Genomic DNA, 27,685 nt, shown 5'->3' with positions numbered 1-27,685 from the left:
TTTTCTAATGGCAGCTCTTATAGTTTCATCGAGAGTATGAGGAAATGGCCCACGACACTTCTTTTGTATCACCTATGTGAACAGCACTGCAAAAATACATGCTAATTGAATTAGTATGGGTTAAATAAGATGCTAAATGAAATTTAGAGCTGTCTCTACGAGCTGTTCGTAAATCTAATGTAAGAAGGAAACATACAATTTTCTTAAAAAAAGAACACTGTGCTATTAAACATTTTTCTGTGGAATTATCGACTCTTTGTGAACTCCATCAATAAAGTGCTAGGCAAATTTATACAAAGCATTCCTTAAAAGTAGAAAATTAAAAATCCATTCCACAAACAAAACTTCTCTGACTTATGACTAATGAAACAAAATGTGTTAGGGGCATGGTGGTGTTGAAATAGTCCATAAATTCTTTGACACTCCTCACTTTAAGCGATGGAACTTAATTCTCCTGTTAAGTGTGGGCTGGACGTAGTGACTTGCTTAATAAATAGCATATGGTGAAAGTGAGGTCTGTAATTTCTGACACTAGGTCATGAGAGGCATTTTACTTGCTCTCTTGGACCACATGCTCTGGAGGAAGCATCTGCCGTGTTGTGAAGAAGATACCCAAACAGCCCTATAGGAGAGATTCATGTGGCAAGGGAAGAAGCTTCCAGTTAACAACTAGTACTATGGTAAGCTACCTGAATGAGCCCCTGTCAAGCAATCAGATGACCTCAGCTCCCGCTGATGTCTGACCTGCGACCTCATGAAAGACTAAGCCAGAACCACTCAGCTAAGCCTCTCACAAATTCCTGACTCACTGACTGTTGAGATAGCGTTTGTTCTTATAAGCCACTAAATTTTGGGGTTATGCAGCAATAATTTACGGGAGGAGGAAAGCAGCATAAAAATATAACACCTGCTCCTTATAAGGAGAGATGCTCTAAAATCCATAAAATATTAACGTAAAGGGTTTCAGTTATTTCATTGACTAAAATATTGAGATAGAAAAAAAATTAATTTTAAATGATTGAAAGTATATACCTAAAAGAAATACCCAAAAATCTTATGAGTTCTTAACATAACCTCAATTGAGTATGAAGGACAAGGATGGAAGAATTCAAGGATAAAGCATTAGGCCCAAAAGTTTAGTCATATCCTTCAATACACAAAGGGCATTTAATGACTGATAGTGAACACCTAGCAACCAAGAGTCAGGAAAATGTGAAAGGAACTGCTAAAGTATAGATAACCAAGAAATATCATGAAATCTCTAACTCTGTAAATTAAAAAGAAAAACAAGAGTCGGGTACAGTGGTGTGTGCCTCTGATCCCAGCTACTAGGGAGGCTGAGGCAGGAGGATTGTTTGAACCCAGGAGTTGGAGTACAGTCTGGACAACACAGCAATACCCTGTCTCTCAAAAAGATCCCAAGACCAGAAAAAGAAGACTAAATTCTTTTTCCCTTTTGAAAAACCTGTGGTAAAATATACATAACAAAATTTACCATGTAACCATTTTAAATGTATAGTTCAATGGCATTGAGTACATTATGATGTATAACTGTGACAACTACCCCTTTCCAAAACTTTTTCATTATCCCAAACAGTAACTTTATCCATTAAGCAGTAACTCTCCATTTCCCTTAATTCCCCTAGCCACTGATAACCTCTATTCTACTCTGTCTCTATGACTCTGCTTATTCTAGGTACCTCATGTAAGTGGAATATCATGGTTGTCCTTTTGTAAATGATCCCTTCCTTCTAAATCCACTAAAAAACTTTCATGATCTGATTTCTGTGCTTTGAGAAATCAGTTTTTGCCATTAATAATCAATTTTGATTTCAAGTTTATGCCACCAATGGCTAGACCTCTTACCATGTATAGTAGGGAAGAGGCTGGTACAAAGATTGTGGTATAGATTTTTATCTTGACTCATTTCAAACACTTTCTCCCACTCCTTCACAGTCATTTGGTTCTTAATGCTCTCAGCTGTCTGTTCCTCATCTCTGAGCTCTTTCCCTCCAAACTGAGGGTGGAAAACAAAGGAAGAATTACTAGTATAGAAGCAGCTAAAATAGGGTACAGAAAAAAGTTCATTACAAATAAAACATAGTCTGGGAGGTTAACTTCACAATTTGTTGACTATAAAGGTTTTTTAAAAACTCCCCAACTAGTAAACTGTTAGTTAATGAAGATGCTTAAGGGTTTGTCCAATGAGTTAAAAATAAAAAAAGCTACCATCACTGTTTTTATATCACTATTTAAATGAATATGAATACTCAAGAGATGAGCCGTAGTAAATGTTAATCACTGATATGAAGATGCAAATAAAGTAACAGAATATTATGTTCACCCCCTTCTTTTCCCAATACTCCATCATTTCCCAAACTCTTTCCCATATAGAACAAAGAATCAAGTTAGCAACAATCTTGTGAGGAATCCATCACTCTTAGAAATAGCAATTTACTTCCCAGATTACTGTCATTTTATTTGTACTTTCCTCCAGGAGTGTAACAGAAGAAGTATGATACTTAAAAAACAACATGGATAATTTGTACCACTGCACTTAAGGCAGTGCAACCTCTTATGTATGAAAACAAGACTTCTTCAAAGTCAGAAAGACATGAAAGGATTTAGTTTTAAAACCAAAGGAGCAAATTCTCAACCTAATTCACTACTTTTAACACCTTTAAACTCAGATGTCTTCAGAAGGCCGCAACTCTGTGGCAGCTGCAGGGGAGGTCTTTCTTAAGCTTTGCCATTCAATTAAGACTCACCCTTGGGTTGGTTGGTGCAACACAGCAGGCAAGAAAGACCAGCCTGTAAGAAAGGTCCCTGACACCAAGGGCTCGGAGTCCTCGAATGCCTTCTGTCTCATATCCATCAACACCACTGACACGGGAATTAGTTTCTGCACGTGCTCCTGCAAGAGTGAATGACAGGCTGTTTTGCAGCTCAAGTATTAGGGCGCCGAGAACCTAAATTGCTTAAGCTTTCAAAACTTTCAGAATAGCACCTTTTGTAGCAAAATCAATTTGTTTTTATTCTCACCACACTTCCTTGCTCACTTTCTGACTGGTAGACAAAAAGAAGACATGGGAGATGAGACACACTAGATACCGTGCAGTTCAGGTAACTGAGAATTTGTTAAATCTGTGCTACAGATTACTGACCTGGTGTGCTAAGCTTGGAGACATCGGGCACAACAATCAGTGTCCCTGTAAAATCACACTTGTCACCAGCTTGAGCTGACTCCACAGCTTCAGCCCTCAAGATTACTTCTAAACTTCGGGGAATACTCCCTCGAGGAAGCTCAGCTTGAGTCTCTTGAATACGAACCTGTAACAAAGGCAAATAAACAGCCAAGAATGAGAAGAGATCCCTTTCACATGTCATACTATCTAAATTAAATGCCACAAATACTGACATATTCTAAACTATCTTAACCCGTTAGCAGACTTTTCACATGTATCAAAATTCACCCTAAAAATCACCTACCCTAAAACTTCTTTTAATCAAAACAGTTCAATTTGGTAAGAGATTACATGTATTAAAAAACTTCACTCTTACTCATTAAAAAATATTTTTTTTTCCCTCTCTGTTCAAAATGACTCTGTAAATTCTGTTGTGTTCATCTTCTCCTAAATTTTGTATTTTAAAGAAGTTGTAAACATCAAGAAACATCACACCTAAATACTTTAGCACTCATCGCTAAGAATAAAGACAATCTCCTATGTAACTATGATACCGTCATCACAACCAAGAGAATCAAACTATTTAATTCCATAAAATTACTTATTTTCTATTATCTAATCCATTTTCAAATGTCTCAATTGTCAAGAACGTCCTTTGTTACAGTTGTGCTTTTTCTCCCAAACCAAGACCCAATCTAAATTCATACTTTATATTTGGTTGTTATATCATGTTCTTTTAAAAATATAAAGCATCTCTCACCTAAAGCTATTGGTAGAATATGTGCTTCTTACAAGGTTCTTAAAACTTACAAGGTTAATATAAGAAAGCTAAGTAAGGACTAAAGACTGAATTTAATATTATTTATTTTCCATACTTAAGCTGCTGCAACTTTTCTTTCCTCTTTGCACACCCCATAAAGTTATTACATTCTTTCTGCTTCCACCTATCACCTCTCACGCACGTAACTACAAGTGCCAATAGTTTCTGTTAAATACTATATACCACTGTCCTATTAGGTTTCCTAAAAAAAAAAGAAAAAGAAAAGAAAGAAACCCACCCCATCTCCACCTACCCCACTATTTATTAAAGATTGAACTTCTCAGCCTGAGGTTTAAGGGTCTAGGTACCTTCAAGTTTCATATCAAATGATCTCTCAAATAATTCCAATTTGGTTCCTTTACTTCAATCATGATAATCCTCACTGCTTCCATCCTAGACTATCTTTTTATTCATGTCTTCCTCCTTCCTTTCCACCAAATTGAAGTCTTACATTAAGAAGTTGCTATTTCTTCAAAATTTTCTTAACTCCAGTTCATAATAATAATAATATAGTTATTGTTTGTTCTTTGATAAATACATCTTGTCAGTCTGAAGGACCTTCCAATCCAAGTTATTAAAGGTCAAAATACATGTATATACTGACAGTTGAAATTTACATTAAAAGTTTTAGTGTAAGCTTAAAGTTAGTGGTCACTTTTGATAATGTTTAATTTACATAAAAATTGAGTTTACCATTAAATAAGCTATTGCAAGGGCCAAGGAGTCAATGAGTAGCATAGGCTGAATCTGATCTAAACAGAAGTAAATACAAACCTTCTGGAAATCAACAAATCTTGATTTATTTGTATCCAGCAAGAATCTCCTCCTGTTCGCACAAACTGGATTTCGGCAGATGTTTGGCTGTGTGTATTTGAACTGCTGTTCTACATCCTTGATCACTGTCTGACAGTCCAAGCACAGAAAAGTTCCACTCACAAGCTCTGGGTGAACTGGGTGAGTCCGCACCACCTGCCCACTGATGCGAGTAAGCAAACCAATTCTGGATGAGGTGAGCTCTCGAATCCTGTTTAAAGACAAATGTCCCATCAGGAAATATTCATTTCCCAATAAGAGATCATTCCATCATAACAAGGGGATATTCAATAATAGTTTATGCTTACGAAAAATTAAGAGCCAAGGTATTCTCTGGATTCTCCTGTAAGAACAATTTAGTCAACATGCCCATTCCTAAATTATACAATGTACATGCATTCACCACAAAATATATAAATGGGTAAATATAAACTAAATAAAGGACACCAAAGAAACAAAAATTAAAATTATAAAACAGAATGATCCCAGTTTGGTTTTAAATGCAAGTACATTTTTGCTTACCTACCATTTCTAAAAAAGCATGTGTTACTTTAATAATAAAGTTATCATGGAAAAAAATTTTATACTCAGAAGTTCAGAAACACTTCATTACTTATAAATCCATTATATATGAAATAATCAGGTAATTTTATAAAGTACTTTTAGTAGTTTAAATTTTCAAAATATTGCTTCAATTTCTTCGGGTAAATTTATCTTGAAATAACTGCTAAAGGGGTGTTTGAAAATTATGCATTTAAGCTGACAAAAACTTCCAAAGAGCAAATTATTTATCCCCTCTAAACATTTTTTCTCTCTCTTTTTTTTAAACAGGTTAGGATTCATGAATTTCTGCAACTGTTGTCATTTTTCATATTTTCTCATTTGACAAATTTTTTCCCCCAAACTCCCCTAAAGGTGCCCTAAAAGGTGACAATCCTAAGAATCTGCTTCACTTCACTTACTTCCAATCCCATCTCCATAGAAAACATGTTTCTCCAAAACTAAACTTTCTGGGTAACTGGTAACTCTTTCAGAGCATCAATTTTTTAAGTACTCTTTTTATAATTCTTGTCGCTACCAACCATGAAAAAGTAATTTTGCAGCAACAACCTACCTGTTGCATGATTTAGGTAGAAAACCTAAGCTGTAGGATTTTACAGATGAGAAAACTGAGGCCCAGTGAGATAAAAGTGTGATGTTAAAGAGCCAGCTAGTAGCAGATTGAGGTAACCTCCCAAGTTTTCTGTCAATTAAGTGGTATTTATACTATTGGGTGAATTCCTTTTCTTCCAAAGAAGGCTTTCTTACTTGTGTCTGGTAGGCAGGTCTTGGAATGCAACATAAAAATCCTTGGCAAGAGGGATCTCTTTACGGTCTTTGACGAAGGTTTTCAAGGCCCGACACAGGTAAGGGTAAACTCTGAAAAATAAACAGATAAAAATACCAAAAAAAGTCAACTGACACCTTAGAGATCTACCAAAACCTCCTACCCTTTTCATGCCTGCCAACAGCTGAGACTAAGGAATTTCATCTGGTTATAACCAAGCTTTAGAACTAACTGTCCAGGACACTTCTCTGTTATCTAGTCTAGGTATAGAAGCCTCATTCAATCCTGTCCTATCTTACCACAAATAGAAACACCAAAGATAAAACACCATACTTGAATATCAATTATCTTTATCATTTAACACCCACACACTGTAGGCGAGTCCTTTGTCCAAAAAGATTTTACCTGAACAATCATCTTGTCACTATTAAGATCAATACTTTGGGTTTTCTCTGGACGGTCTTACAACCTAATTAGGCAGCCTCCTGTTTGGTGTTGAGTCCTAGTTTATTTTTTGTTTCATTTTTGATTGATAAGAAATGGATGAGGACAAGGGAGAAGTCTGTGTACTAATGTGAGAATAAACTGGCAAAAAGCTCCATTTGACTGGCTATACTCAAGTGTATTCCCAATAGCTGCTGCAGCTTGACTTGTTTAAGCAGTGGGATCTGAAAGTCCTCTGAAAAACAGCTACTTTCAGTAGAGAGAACCGCTGTGTGTCTTGTGCATGAGGTAGGGCACAGCCACTACTACCACCAGGCATGATTTTCTACATCTCTCACTTGTCAGTAACACAGCTTTTACCTCTACATGCTTTCAAAATAAACTCTGCTGCTTATCCCTCCAACTGCTCTCGATGGACAACTAGGACTAGAAACATGGAGACAAGTCTTCCATCTCCCAGTCTACCAGGAAAAGACTAGGACTGTGTCTCCTTATCCCTGGGTCTTCATTTTTCTTTCATGACTGTCCACAATGTTTATTTTAACCTGATTATATTTCCACAGATTGTCACATTTATTTAGTCCAAATGCAAACAAAGATTCGTGTAATAAGATGTTTCTTGTTGTATATAACAAAAACAAAACAAAAGCCTAAGTTATTAAACATAATCTCTAAACACTTTTCTACCAAAAAATACTATTAGAGCTATAAAATGTTTTCAAGAAATTTTATATGACACTGAATAATTACATACACACAGAAGGACATCAAAATGTGACAGAAGATCCTTACAAAACTCTGCACTTGTAAACTTGGAAGGTTCTTGCTGCAGCAGACTTGCTAATGGTGGTTATCAGTAAGTGGTGGGATTGCAAGTGTACAGATGACTTAATTCTCTCTACTTTTCTCTATTTGCTAAACTTTCTAAAATATACACACATTACTTTCACAATTGGAAAAACAATTTGAACTTTAAGGAACAAGAAGAACAACAGTGTTATTGCTGTAAAGATATCCCTGGTGCAAGCATAGGACCCACACAAACACCTATTCCTGGGGGGAAAAGGATTAATCAAACGACATAAAATAGCACTAAGTGTCTGTCAAAAATAAGTACAGTTTTCCTCTTGGGAAAACTATACAGAAAGCCGATTTTAAACAGTTGCATATGAAAAAAAAATTCAGCTTCACAAAGGCCTACATTAAGTTCAGAGCAGGACTAAAATGACCACTGGCAGTATCAAAAGGCCTCTCAGAGGGAAGTAACTGCGACAGCTGCCCTTCTCAAGTTCCAACCCTGTTCAAAGTAAAGAAGATTCATACACCCATACCTATAGAACTCTTCTTGAATGGTGGTGGAAAGTTGCTGGTTAAATTGTTCCAGGTCCATAAAACTCACAACCAAAGTGTTTCTCTCAGGACGAATTAGCTCCTCTGCTAACTGCAGGTACTTAATTTCTCCATCACTGCTCTGGAACCTGTGGATACACGCAAGTCAGACTAATCAAGGAAATAGGAAGTAAAAAGAATCTGAATGCCCAATAATTCATTATATTGGTTAAAGATGGTCAGCTTTAGGGTCAGAGAGACCCATGTTTAGTAGTTCTGCAACTTGGAACAAATTATTTATCCCCTCTAAACATTCTCTCTCTCTTTTTATTAAACAGGTTAGGACATCACTGTATCTCATAAAATTGCTGTGAATATTAAATGAGAGAATGCCTGTAAAGTGATTTGCACAACACTGGGAATAAAATTGGGTTTCTGGATTTTAAACTAAATTTCATGACCTAACATTTTCCAACCAACAAATACCAACTGTTCTTTCATTACTGTTATTTGTAATTAAGATTGGAAAGTGTTAAATCAGGAAATCCAGGTTAAAATCCAAAGTTTCAATTTCCATAGGGAATTTGAAAACATAGATTTAAAAAGCAGAATAAAATTAAGAATACACAGAAATGAGGTGCTTCACTGCCCAAGACCTCAGGAAAATGGAAACATATACACATTACATAAAGCTAGCATTTTTTTTTTCAAAAGGCCAAGCAGAATATCATACAAACTTAGTTTCTGTTCTTTTAAACAACATACAGATTAGTTTTGAGGAAAACATCAATTCCTCCTCCAAAAACAGCATGTTCTGACCCTTTTAAATATTAAACATTGTCTATGTACAAAGCACTATGACAAAGGTACCCGAAATTGAAAATGGCAGTGTTGTCCTTGTCCTAAGGGTTGACAATCTACCTGTCTAAGGAGAAAGACAATGTAAACAAGACCGGTAAGAAAGACGTTCCTACTTACAAGAAGGACAAGAAATGTGGTAGGGTAACATAAACTAATTCTGCCTATAGGAACATCTAGAAGAGTCATACATATAAAAGGTGGCACTGGAATTCAGCCTGTGAAAGAGTTAAAAATTTGAAAGAAAAACAGGTGGTAGAGAGACTGGTATAGATGTTTGCAAGTAGGCAGCCAAGTCAGAGAAGGTATAGGAGGAGTGTGGATGATGACTGGGGCTAGTTATGGAAGATGAAACTGCAAAGAGTGGTGACAAATTTGAACTTTATTTCATAAGCAATGGCAAACTAAAGTTGATTTTGTGAGAGGGAGTTAGCACTGAAAAAGTACAGGGATTATTTATCTTGTTTATCATTATCCCCAGCGTCTAGCTGAAAGGTAAAGTGAAGGCACTTACATTATTTGTTGAAGTGAAGCATTTATTGAGGACCTTTGTAATGTGGTGTGGTGGCTAGGTGGGGCTGAGGATGGGATTCACATTCCAGATGAAGTGGCTGACAGTAAAGCTGTAATAAGTCACACTGCCCTAGATGTATGCAAAATGGCACTCTGGAAACCTAACAGGAAAAGGATTAGTGCTGCCCTTAAAAGGTTTGTAGGTTTCACAAAGGTGTGAGCTGGGTTTTGAAGGATGAGGAGCTGCCAGGCAAAGAATAACATTGCCAAAGATAAGGAAATAGAAATTAAATTATGGTTTTAAGCATATCAAAATTTCATAAGACAGCAGCATTATTCACAATAGCCAAAAGGTGGAAGCAACCTATGTCTGTTGACCATTGACAGATGAATAAGCAATTTATGCAGCATATATACAGGTCGAGGATCCCTAATTCTAAAATCTGAAATGCTCTAAAATCCGAAACTTTCTGAGTGCTAACATGATTTCCAAAGGAAATAGTACCCACTGGAGCATTTTGGATTAAGGATGCAAGTGGTTAAGTATAATGCAAATATTCCAAAATCTGAAAAAATCCGAAATCTGAAACACTTCTGGTCTCAAGCATTTTGGAAAAGGGATACTCAACTTGTATATACAATGTGAGTATATGGCCTTAAAAAGGAAATTCTGACGCATGCTACAACATAGGTGAGCCTTGAAGACATTATGTTAAGTGAAATAAGCCAAACACAAAAGGACAAATAACTGTGAGTCCACTTATATGAGGCACCTAGAGTAGTCAAACCCATAGTGACAGAAAGTAGAATGGTGGTGCCTGGGGCTGGGGGCAGGGAAAACGGAATTAGTGTTTAATACGCATAGAGTTTCACTTTGGAAAGACAAAAAGTGTTTTGGAGATGGAGAGGGGGTGATGGCCGCACAACAAGGTGAACACACTTAATGACACTTAACTGTACACTTAAAAATGGATAAAATGGTAAATTTGTGTTATGTATAGTTTGCCATAATAAAAAGAATTTCATAAGACATTTCAAAGTGTTCACACTTCATCCTGGAGGCAGCAGAGTCCACATTCTAAGGGAGAGCAGTGGTATATCTGCACTATCTAAGAAAAGTAACTAGTGGGTGGAACAAGCCAGGGACGGGGGTTCTGAGAGGCCAGGAGCCTAGAAGGCAAAACAGGGGAGGAGGGGGAAGGAAAGGAATGGAAGGATGCAGCGAGAGAAAGGAACGCAGAACGGGGGGCATGTTCAGGTAAGCTTAGCAGGGCAGGGCTCCCCCCGGCCCCGGAGCAGCTATCAAATCACAACGTTCATGCTAAAACTTTCACCAACACAAGCTCCAAGGGTGGCCCGGGCCCTGGGTGGCCCGAGCACCAGGGTCCTGGTCGTCTGGTCCAACAGGGATTTGCCAGGATTCACTGCCAGTTCCGCCTCCCGCTCCACCCCGCCGCGCCGAGCGGCCCACTGGACCAGTTACTCATCATCACCGGGTCAGGAGCGATAAATACAGAAGCAAAGCGCTGACCACAGGGTACTGGGCACAACAAGGGTTTGAGGAAGAGCTCAAGATGGTTTCCACTCACGAAAGTCCCCAGGCCCCTCGCGGCCCCCTAGCCGGAAGCCTGAAGTTGGGGGTGGGGAAGGGCGCCCCTCCCGGGCGCGCGATCCCTCGGTTCCCGAACGCGCGCCGGCCACACTGCCCGGCTCTGCTGGAGACCGCGGGCTCGGGAGGCGGCGGCGGCGGCGGCGGGGAGGGCGCGGGGGTTGGGGGGGGGCACTCGCCGACTTACTCCTCCAGGAAATCTAGGAACAGTTTCTGGCACTTCTCGGCCACCTCGTCGCGGACCTCCAGGTGCTGGCTGCCGGCGCCCGGCTCCGCTGCCGCCGCGAGGTCCATAGCTGCCTAGAGCTGAAGGACCACCTCCGCCACGCTCGGGTGCCACGAGTCGCTCTTTTCCGTAGGCCGCCGCTTTGCGCGCGCCGCTGCCGCTGCCGCCCCGCCCCTCGCCCGACCAGAGCGGCCGGAGCCAATCGTGGCACAGGAGGTCGAGGATTTCGCGCCAAACCTGCCCAATAAGCGGCGGCTCCTCCCAGAGCCCCGCCCACTGAGCGGGGATTTCGCGCCAAATGCAAAGCCCTTCCCGAGGTGGCTAGGGTTCTGCCTTTGCGTCTGCGCAGTGTGGGCGTGCCCTGAGGGTATTTTTGGCTGCTGGAGCAAGTTAAAATCTCGGATCCTTGTCCGGGTGGTTTTTCAAAAGTTCTTCACATCATTCTACTGATATTATTTGAGCGGTAGGAGTAAGCCTCTATGGAAGAAAAAAATGATTAAGATTCAAACTTTCTGCTTTTGCTGTCTAGTCAGAGGAAATAAACTGTAAACCACTGGATAAAACCCTGTAAAAGAGTCAAAGAGATGTATAAACAGTGCCTGGGCGAGTTTGCAGAATTATTCTGGTGGTGTTGACCAAGGAAAGTCTTCGAAATATTTGACACTTTGATTAATCCCCCTCTTAAAACGCACTATTGGCTTGCGTTCTCCCGGTGTTCTCTCCCCCTCTTCGGCCATCTTTACCTGACTTCATTTCACTTGATTTTTCTCCCATCTCTTCAGCCATCCCTGCTTAGCATCCTTTCTAGGCGCCTCTTCTTTCGCGACTCCCGTAAATGTCATAATTCAAGAGTTCTTTCCCCGCTTGAGTAGTTTTCTCGGGCGACCCCCTATATTCCCCTGGCTTTAATTAACTCCGGAGAGCTGATGACTTTGAAAGTGTTTCACCAACCAGTACTTTTTTCTGGGCCTCCAAGACATTAAAAGAAACCTGGACCACTTCCATTTTTTGAGGCTTCCAGAATATTAAAAGATTTTTTAATGCCAAACCGGGTGGACAGAAGTTCAAATAATTCTTTGAACACACACGTACACATACAGTATTCACGAGATGTTAATATTTACAGGGTTTAACCAAAATGTCCATTGCTGGTATACTGTAGCGTATCCGCAATTGTATGTATTTCCTCATTTGAGGCCCTGTATCCTTCAACCCTTCACCAGCTCCAGACTCTGTCTACCTACTGGACTTCACTTGTTTGTATTTTAGGAACCTCTGACTCAACAGTGCTTCCTGGGTATTCACAACCCTGGTGCACTAAGAATGGATCAACAAGGTATCTGGGAGCAGTTTGCTAACCAGATTTCTACCTTATCCTCTCAAAAGGCCTCACTCTTTTCTTTCCTGTTTTTCCTTTCCTCTTCTATCCTGTTAATTACAAATATAACAACCCTTCCCCCCACACCCTACCCTTGGACATTCTAATAGTTGAAGTCATACTAGGAATCAGACTAGCCTTCCTTCTTGCCTGCCACATACTGTGCAACTAAATGCTTTCTAAAAAGCTGCCATCATTCATACAATCCTCTCTGCAGCAGCTAAGAGCAGCATGGGCTGTTTTTGTTTTTTTGTTTCATGTTTCCTTTTGTTTAATTACTTCAGAATAACTTGCATTCAGATCAGAAAAATGTTTCACTTAGTTCCACCTGAACTGTTTGCAAATGCATGTTTTTCTGAGCCACTTGTCAACAAACCGGTCTGCTATTTATTCTAGGATGTCTCCTGGGGCTGATGAAAGATGTGGTCAACCCACATGCCTGTGCAGCCTGCCACAACTGCACATAAAGAGTATGAATCTTATGTCTTGAAGAATGGGATATGAAATTTTCATTTTCAATCTCAAGCCCAGGAGATGAGTTTTATCTCTTTGTGAAACAGTGGGTAATTATTTGGCTCTAAATTATAATAGAAATAATTTACTTGTTGAGGCTCAAAGTCAAGAAGGAATGAATTACATCAAAGTCTTCAGTGTACTCCAGTGTGCTGGCCCCCTAGAACGTAAGAGTCCATGAGAAGCAGGGACTTTTGTCTGTTCCATTTACTGTGGTATCACTAGTACCTATCACAGTATCTGACACAGAGTAGTACTTGGTAAATATCTGTTGTACAGCAAATTTAATAAATGAATGAATGGAGCAAAGTTTGGAGATGGTTGAGATTTTAGGGACATCAGGAACCTTCTAATGCTCAAATAATCCTTTCCCACTGACAGACTACAGCCTGTAATTCTAAGGTCAGAACTTTATCCATTTGCCTTAAGATTCTTATTTCACTTAAAATTAAAACACTATGTACATCGGTAAGAGAATTAAATTGCTACGACCTAACTGAAAAGCAATTTGGTAGTTTATGAAAATGTTCATACTTTTTCACTCAGGAGTAGCCTTCCAGAAATTTATCCTCCAGAAATACATACATACGAAGATGTTAATTGCACTTCTTTCTACTGAGGTGTAGGTGGGTGGGAGGGAGAAAATAACCTAACCTATATTCTTTGGCAGGGGATTGGTTAAGGAGAACAAACAAGAACAAAGAGCTGAGGTTGTGCTGCTATGGGTTCCTTCTGTGATACATCACGTGTGTGCATTCTGTCGTTCAGTCATCTGCTGTCCTTCAGTCCATCCTTCTGTTGGGATGTCATGCAGTGGACAGCCATGTTTGTGGAAAGGTGATTAAAAACATACAACTCAAGGATGGAGGCGGGATACGAATGAATACAACTACAATTTGCAGAGTAATATGCAACTATGCCAAAATACATAAAGTGTAAAGTGATATCAAAATATAAAAGTACAAATGAAGGATCCTAATTAGAATATTTACTCTAAAAAGAGATAATCTAGTGGGAGCTGAAGACCATCGATTCCTTATTTTATAGGAAAATTTTAGCAATTGCAAATAATACACATTCATTGAAGACAAGCAGGAATAGAAGCAAAAAGACAATAGAAACACCTCAAATTGTACCACGCATAAATATTATTTGTTAACATTTTAGGTTTCTTTTCAAAATGCTCCTCTATCACTCTATGAGACTTGAAGCTCCTGGGTGGTACAGTACGTAACAGGATCAGTGTCAGGAGCTCAGCTGAGCTGGGAGAGAGAGCTGTCAGAGTAGCTGATTAAAGCAACAAGCCCAAAATGAAAGAGTGAAGCCTTTAATCACTTACTGTGATGATAAAAGCAAGAGTTTAGAGCTGGAAAAAGCGCTGACTCCTGTGTTTCATTTCCACCATGTAATGGCACAGTGGTGGATCAGGTGCATCGGCACAGATGTAGGGGGCTTGAGCAAAAGGCTCTGGCAGTTTTATGGACCCTGAAGCAGGAGAGGGGAGGAGTAGAAAAGTTCTGGGTGCCAAGTCAGAGTGGAGAAAAGTGTCTTAAATGTTCTCCCTCATTCCCTCTGTAAGGAGGCCTTAGCAGAGGCACATGAAGAGGACCTCAGATAGAGACCCAGGAACCAAGATGCCAGGGTAGGAATGTAAATATGGGAAGAGCATGGCTGGCCAGGGCACCCGGAGTCCTTGCCTGCAACTCCCTTAGAAACCACAGTGCACTGGCTGTACACCAAGCCTGGAGTGGAGAGAGCACCTTTCCCTGTGAGGCCTGCCAGGTAAAGTCTTTGTTATCGCCTGTGGTTAGGCGTGAAAGACTACAGACAGGTGTTTAACCAAGAGCCATCCTCCTCCATCAGTATATCCCATGGTATTGTGCCTATTGCTTTACTGAGTTGTGTGGGATTCCATGATGGTGCATCAAACTTTGTAAGCCCTGGGATACTGCTGCTAAATGAGGCCTTTCAGGCAGAAAAGGAAAACCTGGAATATGTGTTGAGTCTGCTCAAGGTGAATTGCTGTTACAGGTTGGAAGGGTCCAATGCCATCAATTTGCTACTAAGTGAATGGCTGGTTTCCTCCAGGGATGGTACCATACTGGGGGCTCAGCATTGATTTCTATTGCTGGCAGATAGGACATTTGGCAGTGAGAATAACTAGATCAGTGTCGGTGAGTGGAAACTCAAGTTGGGCCCATAGCTTCCATGCCTACCACCTGCCTACTTCCATGAGACTATTGTGCCAGCCTTTCAGTGACTGATGACCACCAGTGCCTCATCCACGGCGGATATTCTCTGGTGGTCATTAACAGATAATACAAAGATCTTTACATTTTGTTCTTACTCCCATAGGTCCATCCACATGCTTTTTTGGCAAGCCTCCTTATCCCTAAACTTTCAATCTTTCTCTTTCCAGGCCTCTGACTAATTGACCTGGCTATTCACCAATATCCACAAATGTAGGTGTATTCTTATCTTGGGCCACTTCTCTTTCCATATAAAATAGATAACTTAAGGCACTGTCCACTAGGAAGATTTTTTTAAGTCCTTCAAGGCCACTCTTGAGTGGTTCTAGTAGCAGCCACTTACCAAGTCAGCCCAACTGTGAACCAAACATGGCCCTTTTCCTCCTCTGTCACCTGGTCTTAAGGGAGCCTCCTTTGTTCCCACCTCCACCTCCCCAAAACATGGCCATAAGTTTGAGCTGAGGAGAACACATGCAACAGTGGTGACGACATGGAACTCTGGGAGTCCTTGATTACCAAGCTTACTGGCCCTTTTCTACTCACGCCCAGTCCCAAGTCATGCCCAATCTTAAGTGTAGCAACTACTATCTCATGATGGATTGCTTTTGGCCCTTATAACTTGATGGGTCTGACAGAACCCAGCACACAATGGGAAAATCTGGCTGCAGGGTCACTTGATGTCCTATGGTCAGGTGCTCTATCTCCACCAGGGCCCTGTAGCTAGGCAAGGTCTTTTCTGAATGGTGTATAGTTCTCTGCTGCAGATGATGTAGCCTTGGTCCAGAACCAAAGGGCTTTATGTTGTGATTCTCCTAGTGGGGTTTCCTATAAACTCCATACGGCATTGTTTCCCACCACAGATACTATGAGTAGCATAGGGTCTGTTGCTTGAACCACAGCCTGGACTTGCTTAAGAGTCCTCTCCTGTTCTGGTATCACTAACCTGACAGCACTCCATGTAGATGGATCAAAGAGTATTCTTTGAAGGTTCTGTTCAATAGTTATTGGTTCCATGTATTCTAGACTTCGAAGGTGAAAAGAAACTAGGAAATTATTATTATTGTGACACTTTTTGAATGTCTTATAAAAAGTAGGGCAATATAAAAATGTTATTTATTGAAGAAATCTCTCTTTAATATGCAAATATCAAACCAGCACAGTGCATTCTGCAGGTACTGCTGTAGAAACAGAAAGGCAAAGACCAAAAATTCCAGTGAACAGATCTTCCTTTAGGGTGCCCTTTTATGACAGATTTCCTTAAAAATATTCAGGAAAGGTTTTACTTTCCTAGCACCTTAAAATACAAAGAAAAAATCCCCCAGAATCCTCAGCATTTCAAACGATAAAGCCACACAGACATTTTTAAAATTCATTTTGTATACATGTTTAGCCCCACCAATATCATGTTGCCTTGTTAAATATTCTGGTGACAGTTTTAAAATTAAAATTAGCATTTTACTACTTCTCACAACTGGAAAATTCAATTGGGTCTGATTCTGAAGGAAACATCACGTTGGACACGTGGAGGCTATGGCCAATAACCAGTCAGCAGCACTACAGCTGAGTAGGAATGTCAACGGCTTTCCTACAAACTGGAAATGTTAGTTATCCCCAGGGACTCAGTGACAGTCCAGATGCAGGAGTCTGTTAGGACATAAAGCAGGTCCTGAGTTACTCTATTTAAGAAAGAATACAACAGCTAATTTTACTTAATTTCGGAAACTTGCCTCTGATCAGCAATTTCTTAATATGAATTGCTGCATGATCAACTCTTCGTTAGAACAATTTATAAGAGTACTCATCTAAAGATATATCTGACTGAATATGTTAAAAAGTAGAGTAGTTAATTTGGAAATTGCTGTAATAAATTTGACTAAATTAGAAAAATGAATAACTATTTTGAAGCCCAAATAATCCATCAACATATGTGATCTACTTATCTTTAAAAGCAGATGGGAAAAAGGCAACTGCTTAAAAATGTTACTGTTTATATCCTTTCAGACCTCTTAGTGCATTTACATATTTGGATATATATATATATAATTTTCCCTAAACAGTGCGACACAGTAGCTATCTAGGTCAGGGTCCTGGTGGGAAAGATACAGCACACTCAAAGGGAATATGCTTGAAGAGTTTTCTGAAGCTGTCATAAACAAAGATTCAGGAAGCTGTAAAGGAAACCAGAAAGGAATGGGAGAAGTGCCCTAGAGCCATCAGCTGTAGGAAGAAGCTATTACCACCTCTAGGCCTAAAGGAGCAAAGAGAGCAGCTATGGGGGGCTGAAAAGAAGCTATAGTTGTAGAGAGGGAGCTGTGACCTTCAAGAGAGGGAAGCATCCACGGTCAAAATGTGGTCCAGCAAAGAAAGAAAATATAATAAATATCCTGACCTTTCTCTTCTCCCTCCATCTGTCTGGTTAGTGCCTTCCAATGACCAAACCTGGCCAGGCGCGGTGGCTCACACCTGTAATCCTAGCACTCTGGGAGGCCAAGGTGGGAGGATTGTTTGAGCTCAGGAGTTTGAGACCAGCCTGAGCAAGAGCGAGACCCCGTCTCTACTAAAAAAATAGAAAGAAATTATATGGACAACTAAAAAAAAAAAATAATATATATATATATATATATATATATATATATATATATAAAATTAGCCGGGCATGGTGGCGCATGCCTGTAGTCCCAGCTACTCGGGAGGCTGGGGCAGGAGGATTGCTTGAGCCCAGGAGTTTGAGGTTGCTGTGAGCTAGGCTGATGCCACGGCACTCTAGCCCGGGCAACAGAGCGAGACTGTCTCAAAAAAAAAAAAAAAAAAAAAAAAAAGACCAAACCCAACTAGAAGCCATTGGGAAGGGTGCTTGGTTTATGTATCCATAGAGGTTGGCCTCCTGGGGCACACAGCAGAGTGGAAAGGGGGAGTGAGAGCAAAAGGGGAAGGGCAAATGGAGAATGTCCAGCTCAAAGGAAGAACTTTCAATGACAATGAATATACTGTTTAGTTAAATTACATCAGTCCCCCAACAACAGTTCAAATTTCAGTTACCATGGTATATTAACCGTGACTGTATAAAATACAAACTTCACTGTTAGCTCTTCAGGTCACAAATCACTCCAAAAATAACAGGTGTGTATCATGATCAGTGACCAGCTTCTTTAAAAATCTGTCGTCACTTCTTTAAAAATCTGTTGGTGATTGGTCACTGCACACATTTAGTTCATTCACAACGTGTACAGTTGTGTTGCCTCCTTGTCTCTCACTGAGGAAGCCATGTGGTATTTTACCAAAAAAGATATTCAAAGGAGGGAATTAGCCAACAAAGATGACAGTGCAGCAAAGAAACACAAAGTGATAATTCCAGAAGTGAAATCTGATCAAACGTAAATGTTGTTAAGAAAAAGCTGACCGTGGGAGTGCTGAGGCTGCTACCTTTTGACAAACTCCAGATATGTAGCCACAGGAACCTCATGAAAACAAACTTATTGACATAGATGAGGAAAGTGGTTGTGATGGAAAGGATGATGTCCTAGAGGAAGTGACAAGAGCAAAAAGCTTCACATTAAAATATCTCAGAGATATTTCATGATTTTGAAAGTACAAAGGTCAAAATGTTGGAAGCTGATCTGAATTTAGTATGGAATATGACAATTCACCAAAGCACAGGAGAAATGGTTACTCCATAGTGAAAGTTACACAGCAAAAGGGAAGTGCTGTTCACGTTACTCTTGCAAATTTTCTTTACAAAGACATAAACCACTTTTTCAATGTTTCTAAAATTTTAAATTACAGTACACTAAATTAGTTTTACTATTTTTTTCATTTCTCTATACTCTTATAACCAACAGTAAGGGAATTTTTAATGTTTGGAAAAACTTTTTAAAGATCATGGAACAATCTTGTTTTACCCTTTCAATGTTAACATTGCTTCGCGTGGTTTTGGTTTTCATGGTCATTAAAGTTCAACACAATTGTGTAAAGCGAAGACTGCCTGTACTGTGCTTTTTAATGGCTGATTAACATTCTATAATATGGATACAGCATTATCTAATCCTCTACTAATGGACATTTTAGGTTGTTTTGCAATTTTTTTTACTGGTAAAAACAATGCTATAATAAATATCCTCGTACACATTTTTTCTTTGTGCACCTGTATTCTTTGGATAAATTCTAAGAGTACGGGATTACTGGGTCAAAGGATATGCATATTCACATTTTGATACATACTGCTAAACTGCCTGCCAGAAAGGCTCTACCAGCAGTGGCTCAAAGTTTCCGATTCTCCATCCTGTGGTGAACAATAAGCATATTTTATCATCATTGCTGATTTGATATCTCACTGTTGTTTCAATTCAATTATCTGGGAAGTTGAACATCTTCAACGGATAAGGTTTTAAAAAGTTATTTGGAAAAAGAGTTCCATAAAGATTACTGATGTTGAAAGTAGATAGACCATTTCCTTGCTCTAGGCACGTGATGATATCTTGATCCATAAGAAACAGTGGTAGTCACCAGTTTAACTCTTAGGGCAGCAACTAAGAGCTTGGTGGCTCATTTTAATTAGGTCAAGATACAAACAAAGATTTGAAGAAAGAGTACAGAGAAAAAATGTTAAGACTTTGCAAACTGGTGGTTACCCCTCTTAGCAAGACAGCTTATTTTTAAAGAAGGCCTGTGGATCATATTTTGGTCTTTCAACTAAATATATACACATGTTGCCAGATTTAAAGGTACATAAAACATTCTCAGATGTGAATGTAAAAATAAAACTCCTAGTGTAAATACATTTTATCTTGGGTTTATTATTTACAGCTTCATCTCTGAACTCCCAAAACTAAGCAGTTTGTACGTTATATTAGGCACATGCCATGTACTCATTATTATGCTATGAATATGGGACTATAAAAAGTTTAAGATGTGGTCCCTGCCCCTTAGCATTAGCAACAATACCTGTTCAGTGAATACGTTTTATATGCCAGGAACTGTAGGAGAGTTTTCACCTGTCTGATTTAATCCTTACAATGTTACAAGGTAGGCATTGTTAACTCCACTGTACAGGTGTAGATTCTGTACTCAGAATTACACACCTGCTGTCAGGTGAAGATTTCAACTTAAAGTATTCTGATACCACATTGCTATACCAAATTGTTTAAAACCCAGTTGAAGAAACAAAGTAACAGGAATTTTAGAGAAAAATTTGGTGCAAAACCATGTGGCCTTGATAGTAAAACAGTGAAGTGTTTTATGGACTGAACAGCCTGCAGTACAGTCAATTGGACAGGTGAGTACTTGGAAGATCCTGAGCAGCTTTGGGAGAAGAGTCATTCCTGTAAGTGTCGGGAGAAGCAGGCCTGGGGAAGGGAGGGTTGAAGGAGCTTTGCCAGGGTCTCAAGAGATAAAGGACAACATTTTATGGCTGAGCAAAGGGAAGAGGTGACAGCTGTCCATCTGGAGACAGTCAGAACATCGGGGCTGGTGATGTGGTTCTGTCATACTGATGAGGTAATGTAAGATATCACGCAGTGAACAAAGGGCTACTCTAAATGGTGAGTTAACCAGTCTTATGTGTAGATGTCGACATCTGGCAGAATATGGCAAAATAAAAATGTTTCTTTTAATCCAGGTCTATATGACTTTTGAGAAACTGAGGCAGCAGATAACAAATACAACTCAAAATCTAGAGAAATCCTCAAGCAGCACCAGCAGATTGAACTGAAACAAAAATTAGGAGAATGTTGTATTGTCTCCACAGTTAGTGCCAAAGACAGTGTCATTTAGAAGTCTATAATTATGGCTTTAGAAAAAAGAAAACAGGCTATTTTAATGGTCTACATACTTCCAGAAATTGCAGGAGCCTATGTTTGTTGAAAAATATATTCTTATCTAAACCATCTATATAATAATGTATTATACACAAACATTCACTTAAAAATATCAGTTAAAATATTAACAGGTGTTAGCTTGAGTTAGCAAAGTGCTCCTACCTGTAAGTAAATCAAAGAGAAAAAGAAAAAATTGGAACCACAGGGAGTTACCCAAGAGCTAGTCCCTGACAAAAGCCTCAGTACAAATTTGACTATACCCAAGCAGAACCTTTTGTTGCTCCACGCGACAGCTGAAGAGAAAACTTCCCATGGAGCCTTAGTCACTGCAAATCTGAACTGGGCAACAACTTAGTATGGTACAAAAACCACTATGCTGGGTGACACCATCTATTCATTGTTTAAATATTATTTTCTTCTTTTATTTTATAGCCATCCACCTCAAGATGGTCCAGTGAGTTTACATGTGATAACCCTTTCACGTGAACACTCAACAAGAACAGATAAAACCAAAATAAGACATAGGAAAAGTATTTTGTAGGAGAGTCTCATAAAGCATTTATTGAAAGATATAAATGATGGCATAATTGCTACCAAAGAATGTATGAACAAAAATAGGCACAGAGGAGATAAAACTTATTAGAAATTTTGGAAATGGAAAATATAGTCATTGAAATAAAAAATGCAACAAATTGGCTTAATTTTAGACTAGGCGTATTTGAAGAATTATACACATTACAAGATGGGACTGAGCAACTCATCCAGAACACAGCACATACACAAAAGTGAAAAATATGAGACAGAACTGTTGAGAGGTCCAATATTTATCTAATTGGTGTTTCAAAAAAAGCAATATTTAAAGAGATAATTGCTGAGAATTTTTCAAAATTGAAAACAGACAAGGGTCCTAGACAAAAAGCACACTGAATACTGAGCAAGATGAGTACCTGTCAAATTGGTCACAGGGAACTGGTAGAACATCAAGGATACAGAGGCAACTTAAAAGCTACCAAGGAAAAAAGACAAAAGGAAAGACAGACCGACAGCAAACTGCTCATAGGTAACAACGGATGTCAGAATTTAATGCTGTAACATTTCAAAGTGCTAAGGAAAAACAACTGCTAACCTGGAACTTTATACTAAGCTAAACTATCGTTCAAGAGTGCAGCACACTTTAGAGTTTATAATCAAGAGACCCTAACTTAAAGAAATATTAAAGAGGTACTTCAATAAAAAGACACTCAGGGCTGGGCGCGGTGGCTCACGCCTGTAATCCTAGCACTCTGGGAGGCCGAGGTGGGCGGATCGTTTGAGCTCAGGAGTTCGAGACCAGCCTGAGCAAGAGCGAGACCCCATCTCTACTAAAAATAGAAAGAAATTATATGGACAGCTAAAAATATATATAGAAAAAAATAGCCGGACATGGTGGTGCATGCCTGTAGTCCCAGCTACTCGGGAGGCTGAGGCAGTAGGATCACTTGAGCTCAGGAGTTTGAGGTTGCTGTGAGCTAGGCTGACGCCACGGCACTCACTCTAGCCTGGGCAACAGAGTGAGACTCTGTCTCAAAAAAAAAAAAAAATAAAATAAAAAATAAAAAGACACTCAGATGGAATATGCAGATATAAGAAACAATGGTGCCAGGCACAGTGGCTCAGTCTATAATCCAGCACTTTGGGAGGCTGAGGCAGGAAGATTGCTTGAGGCCAAGAGTTCCAGACCAGCCTAGGTAACTTAGCTAGATCCCTGTCTCTACAAAAAATTAACAAAACAATTAGCTGGGTGGGCATGGTGACATGCGCCTATAGTCCTAGCTACTCAGGAGACTGAGGTGGAGGATCCCTTCAGCCCAGTAGTTGGAGCTTCATTGAGCTAAGGTAACACCATTGTAGTCTATAGCCAGGGGGAGATCTTGTCTCAAAACAAGCAAAAAAAAAAAAAGTTAATGGTGTGCATATTATAATCTCTAGAGCAATCACTAAAAAAATACAAAAATGTTTAGTTAGAACATCAATAGGAAAACTAAAATGCAATTCTAAAAAATATTTAAATAATCATTTTAAATAATGACACGAAAGGAAAAATAGAGGAACAAAAAGCAGAGGAGGCAAGTAGGAAACAAAGCAGTAGATACAAATCCAACCATACAAATAATTACGTCAAACGTTTACAGGATAAACTCTCCAATTAAAATGTAGAGATTTTCAGAGCAGGTAAGTAAGATTCAACTAGATGATATCTGTTAGAAACCCACTTTGACTATAAAGACACAGAGCCCAGGAGTTTGAGGCTACAGGGAGCTATGATGGCGCCACTGAACTCTAGCCTGAGCACTATAGTGAGAACTTGTCTCTAAAAAAATAAATAAAAAGAACAGAATTAAAAAAAATATAAAGACACAGATGGGCTGAAGGTAAACAGATGGAAAAAGATATGCCATGCAAACAATAAGTATAAGAAAATCGGAATTGCTCTATTGTCAGATAAAAAGATTTCAAGACAGTGCATTACCAGAGTTATAAGGGGCATTTTATTATGCTAAAAGGGCCAATTCATCAGGAAGACTTAACAGTTACAATAACATATGTGCTTAATAAAAGAGATTCAAAATATATCAATCAAAAATTTACAGAATTAAAGGGAGACAGACAATTCAAAATTGTGAAATTGATTTTAACAGCCCTATTTCAGCAACTGATACAACAATTAGCCAACAAGAATCAGCAAGGACACAGAAGTTCTGAACACACTAACAACACTACCTATAGAATACTACACTCAACAAGGGCAGAGTACACATTCTTTCCAAAAGTTAATGAAGAGAGTAAGACATGTGAGGAATTTATACAATGAACACTGAAAACTAGAAAACACTGAAAAGGGAAATTAAAGACTGAAGAAAAAGTAATTATTTCACATTCATGGACTGGAAGACAATATACTCTTAAGGAAGACAATTCTTCCCAAATCGATTTATAGATTTAATGCAATCCCAATCAAAATCTTAGCTGGCTTTTTTAAAGAAATTGATAAGATAATTTAAAAATTTATATGGAAAGGCAAAAGATTTAGAATAGTCAAAACAAATCTGGAAAAAGAAGGCTATGGTTGTAAGATTTGCACTGCCTGATTCCAAGACTTAAGACTGCACAAATCAAAACACTGGTATTGGTGTAGGATAGACACATAGATCAACAGAATAGAATAAAGTCTAGAAATAAGCAAATACGATGTAAGAATTAGACAGGGAGAGATTAAACTCTCTTTATCTGCCAGACAGTATTCTATGTACTTCACACTCTTTTATTCCCATGACAGTCCCATGAGGTAGAATTATGCAAATGAGAGCTGAGAATAAGCAAGTTACCCAAGGTCACACAGCTAGTAAGTGGCAACACCAGCCAGGATGTGAACTCAGGCAGGGTGTCTACAAAATCCATACTTTTTACTTTTTATACTATCTTTTCTCACACCACACCTCTCTGTCTACTTTGAAAATACATAAGACTCAATACATACTATTAGAACTGAGTTCAGGAATACTGCTGCATAAAAACAGGCAACATATAAAAATTGATAACAGATAGTGTTCGTTACTCCGTAACACTTTAAAAACGTAATGGAAAAAAAATCTCATTTCCAATAGAAAAAATTTTGTAGGGTGTTCTAGCATAAACTAAAAATTAAAAAGTAGTTTTTTATTTTTGTTTTTTTTAAAGAGATGGGGTCTCATTCTGTTGCCCAGGCTAGAGTACAGTGGCATGATCATAGCTCACTGCAGCCTGGAACTCCTGTGTGTTCAAGGGATCCTCCCACCTCAGCCTCCCAAGTAGCTGGGACTACAGGGGCACACTGCACACCAGGCTAATTTTTTTTTCTTAAGGGACAGGTCTTAAGAGACAGGGTCTTGCTCTGTCACCCCGACTGGAGTGCAGTGATGTAGTCACAGCTCATTGTAACCTCCAACTCCTGGGCTCAAGTGATCCTCCCACCTTAGCCTCCCGAGTAGGTAGGAATACAGGTGTGCGCCACCACGCTTGGCTAATTTTTAAAAAATATTTTGTAGATACAGGGTCTTGCTATGTTGCCCAAGCTGGTCTCAAACTCCTGGCCTCAAGTAATCCTCTGGCCTCAGTCTCCCAAAGTGCTGAGATTATAGGTGTGAGCCACCCACACCTGGCCAAGTAGGCCATTTTAGAAAACGTTTTTAAATTTTGTTACATGGAACGGTCTATTTTCAAGAGTACACATTAAATCCTGCCCACAAAAAACACTAAATACTTTGCCAATTCCTTCCCTCTCACCACAAGATTAGCAGATCTTTGGCAAGGCTGTCCTGATTCAGCTAAAATATCTTTGGGTCTACCTACAAAGGACAAGGATATGGAGTTAAAACAGAATGTGGCTTGCCTCCAGCATTAACGGTACTAAATTCTTTGATAATTTTGAGAATAAAATGCTGATGAAATCCCTATGGGAGGCCGGGCGTGGTGGCTCACACCCATAATCCTAGCACTCTGGGAGGCCGAGGCAGGAGGATTGCTCGTGGTCAGGAGTTCGAGACCAGCTTGAGCAAGAGCGAGACCCCCCCCCGTCTCTACTAAAAATAGAAAGAAATTATCTGGAAAACTAAAAATATATAGAAAAAATTAGCCGGGCATGGTGATGCATGCCTGTAGTCCCAACTACTCAGGAGGCTGAGGCAAGAGGATCGCTTGAGCCCAGGAATTTGAGGTTACTGTAAGCTAGGCTGATGCCACGGCACTCTAGCCTGGGCAAGAGAGCGAGACTGTCTCTAAAAAAAAAAAAAAAAAGAAATCCCTATGGGAGTAAACAACATCATCAAACAAACAAAAACCAAACAAAATAGTTTTGAAGGATATAAAAGAATACCAATATATTTTACAATTAAAAAAAGAATACCAATAAATGAAGAGACTACCATGTTTATCCACTGGAAGACTAAAAAGAGGGAAATTCCAAGTTTTTCCAAATTATTCTGCACATATCAAATAAATCTGCAAGACAATACTAAACATTTACAGAAACATATTTAGTTAAAATATAAAAACATGGAAAAGAATAAAAGACAATGAATTCATATAATAGTTACCTATAAGAAGGTACATAGGAAGCATTTACTATATGCACGATTTCTTCTCCCCTTAAAAAATAAAATATTTGAGAGCTGGGTGCAGTGAATTGTGCCTGTAATCCCAGCTACTCAGATGGCTGAGGCAGGAGGATCACTTGAGCACAGGAGTTCAAGACCAGCCTGGGTAACACAGCAAGACTCTTATCTCTTAAAATGTTTGAAGCAAATACGAATGAGTGTTAAGATTTGATAAAGCTGGATGGTGAGTACATGTTCTAATTTGGTCAGCATGTTTGAAATACTTCATAATAAAAAAGATGATCATTTTACACACCATTATTTTGAAAGAAGCTGTAATCATACAAAGTTGAGATAGCTCTAGGACCAATATTATTGTACTGTTTTAGGTCACTGCAATTACACGATATAGAAAAAGATGGGTAGCAGTCCGTTTTGTTCTTGATGTGTATTTATGAAATACTTTTAGGGTGCCTACTATACTCAAGATATTCTGGTAGGATATGAAAGAAAAATATAAAAACTAAGTCTCTACTTTCAAAGAGCTCACAATCTAGATGGTGAAATAAATAATGTTCCCCTTTAACTTTCAAAAATAATGGGCAGATGTTTATGGTCCAGGTGTAACTTCCTTTTTGATCCTATTTTTCTGCATTATTTTTTCTTTTCTTGTAGGAAAATATCTGCATTACACTGTTGTGTTCTTGCCATTACTTATGGTTCACTGTAAAATAAACATTAGTATCAACATATGTAATAATTTAGAGGGAAAGTGTTCCTAATTGTAACTCTTACACAGAAATTTCTTTTTGGTGGGTAACATGGGAATGCATTTTAGTGACATTCACTAGGTACCAGTACCAGTTAATACTGAAGCGGAAAATTCTGCAATATGTATGTATGTGTGTATAAATATGTACATGCACATATACTTATTTACTTATTTATTTTAGAGACTGGGTCTTGCTCTGTTGCACAGGCAGGAGTGCAGCGGCACAATCATGGCTCACTGGAGCCTGGAACTCCTGGGTTCAAGCAATCCTCCTGTCTCAGCCTTCTCAGTAGCTAGGACTACTGGCACATGCCAAAACACCTGGTTAATTTTCACAATTTTTTTAGAGACAGGTTCTCTCTATGTTGCTCAGGCTGGTTTCAAACTCCTGGCTTCAAGTGATCCTCCCACTTCTGCCTCCTGAGACACTGGGATACAGACATGAGCCACTGTGCCCGGCAATCCTGCAATATCTTTTAATCCATGTTAAATGGACTCTGTTAACCAACCCAAGCTGTCAGCTGTAAGAGCTCCATCCTTACACCCATCTAAACTTATATCTTGCAATGAATACATTAAGAATATGCAATTTTTCATGCATTTACATAAACTAGTTGTGTATTTTTTCTTTTCCCAAATTATAAATGCCAAGAACCAGTTATTAAATCAGATTTCCAAAGTTACACACAGACAAACTATAATTAACTTTAAAATTTTATTGAAAT

The 27,685-nt window shown here is 39.0% G+C and overlaps 1 protein-coding gene across 1 annotated transcript in view; it reads right to left on the bottom strand.

The window, feature by feature from the left end:
• Positions 1-11,232, bottom strand: part of MCM6 (minichromosome maintenance complex component 6) — a 28,695-nt gene extending 17,463 nt beyond the window's left edge. Inside the window, exons 1-7 of the mRNA XM_069473177.1 lie at positions 11,086-11,232; positions 7,921-8,067; positions 6,127-6,237; positions 4,780-5,029; positions 3,165-3,330; positions 2,769-2,914; positions 1,867-2,017 (exon numbers count right to left, since the gene is read on the bottom strand). Of these exons, the coding sequence (XP_069329278.1) occupies positions 1,867-2,017; positions 2,769-2,914; positions 3,165-3,330; positions 4,780-5,029; positions 6,127-6,237; positions 7,921-8,067; positions 11,086-11,192 (1,078 nt within the window). The 5' untranslated portion in view covers positions 11,193-11,232. The remainder of the gene's footprint in view (positions 1-1,866; positions 2,018-2,768; positions 2,915-3,164; positions 3,331-4,779; positions 5,030-6,126; positions 6,238-7,920; positions 8,068-11,085) is intronic.
• Positions 11,233-27,685: the final 16,453 nt, after the last annotated feature.

Source organism: Eulemur rufifrons, chromosome 1 (assembly GCF_041146395.1).
Source record: "Eulemur rufifrons isolate Redbay chromosome 1, OSU_ERuf_1, whole genome shotgun sequence".
In the NCBI taxonomy this organism is placed as follows: domain Eukaryota; kingdom Metazoa; phylum Chordata; class Mammalia; order Primates; family Lemuridae; genus Eulemur; species Eulemur rufifrons.
This window is presented reverse-complemented; position numbering and strand designations above follow the sequence as displayed.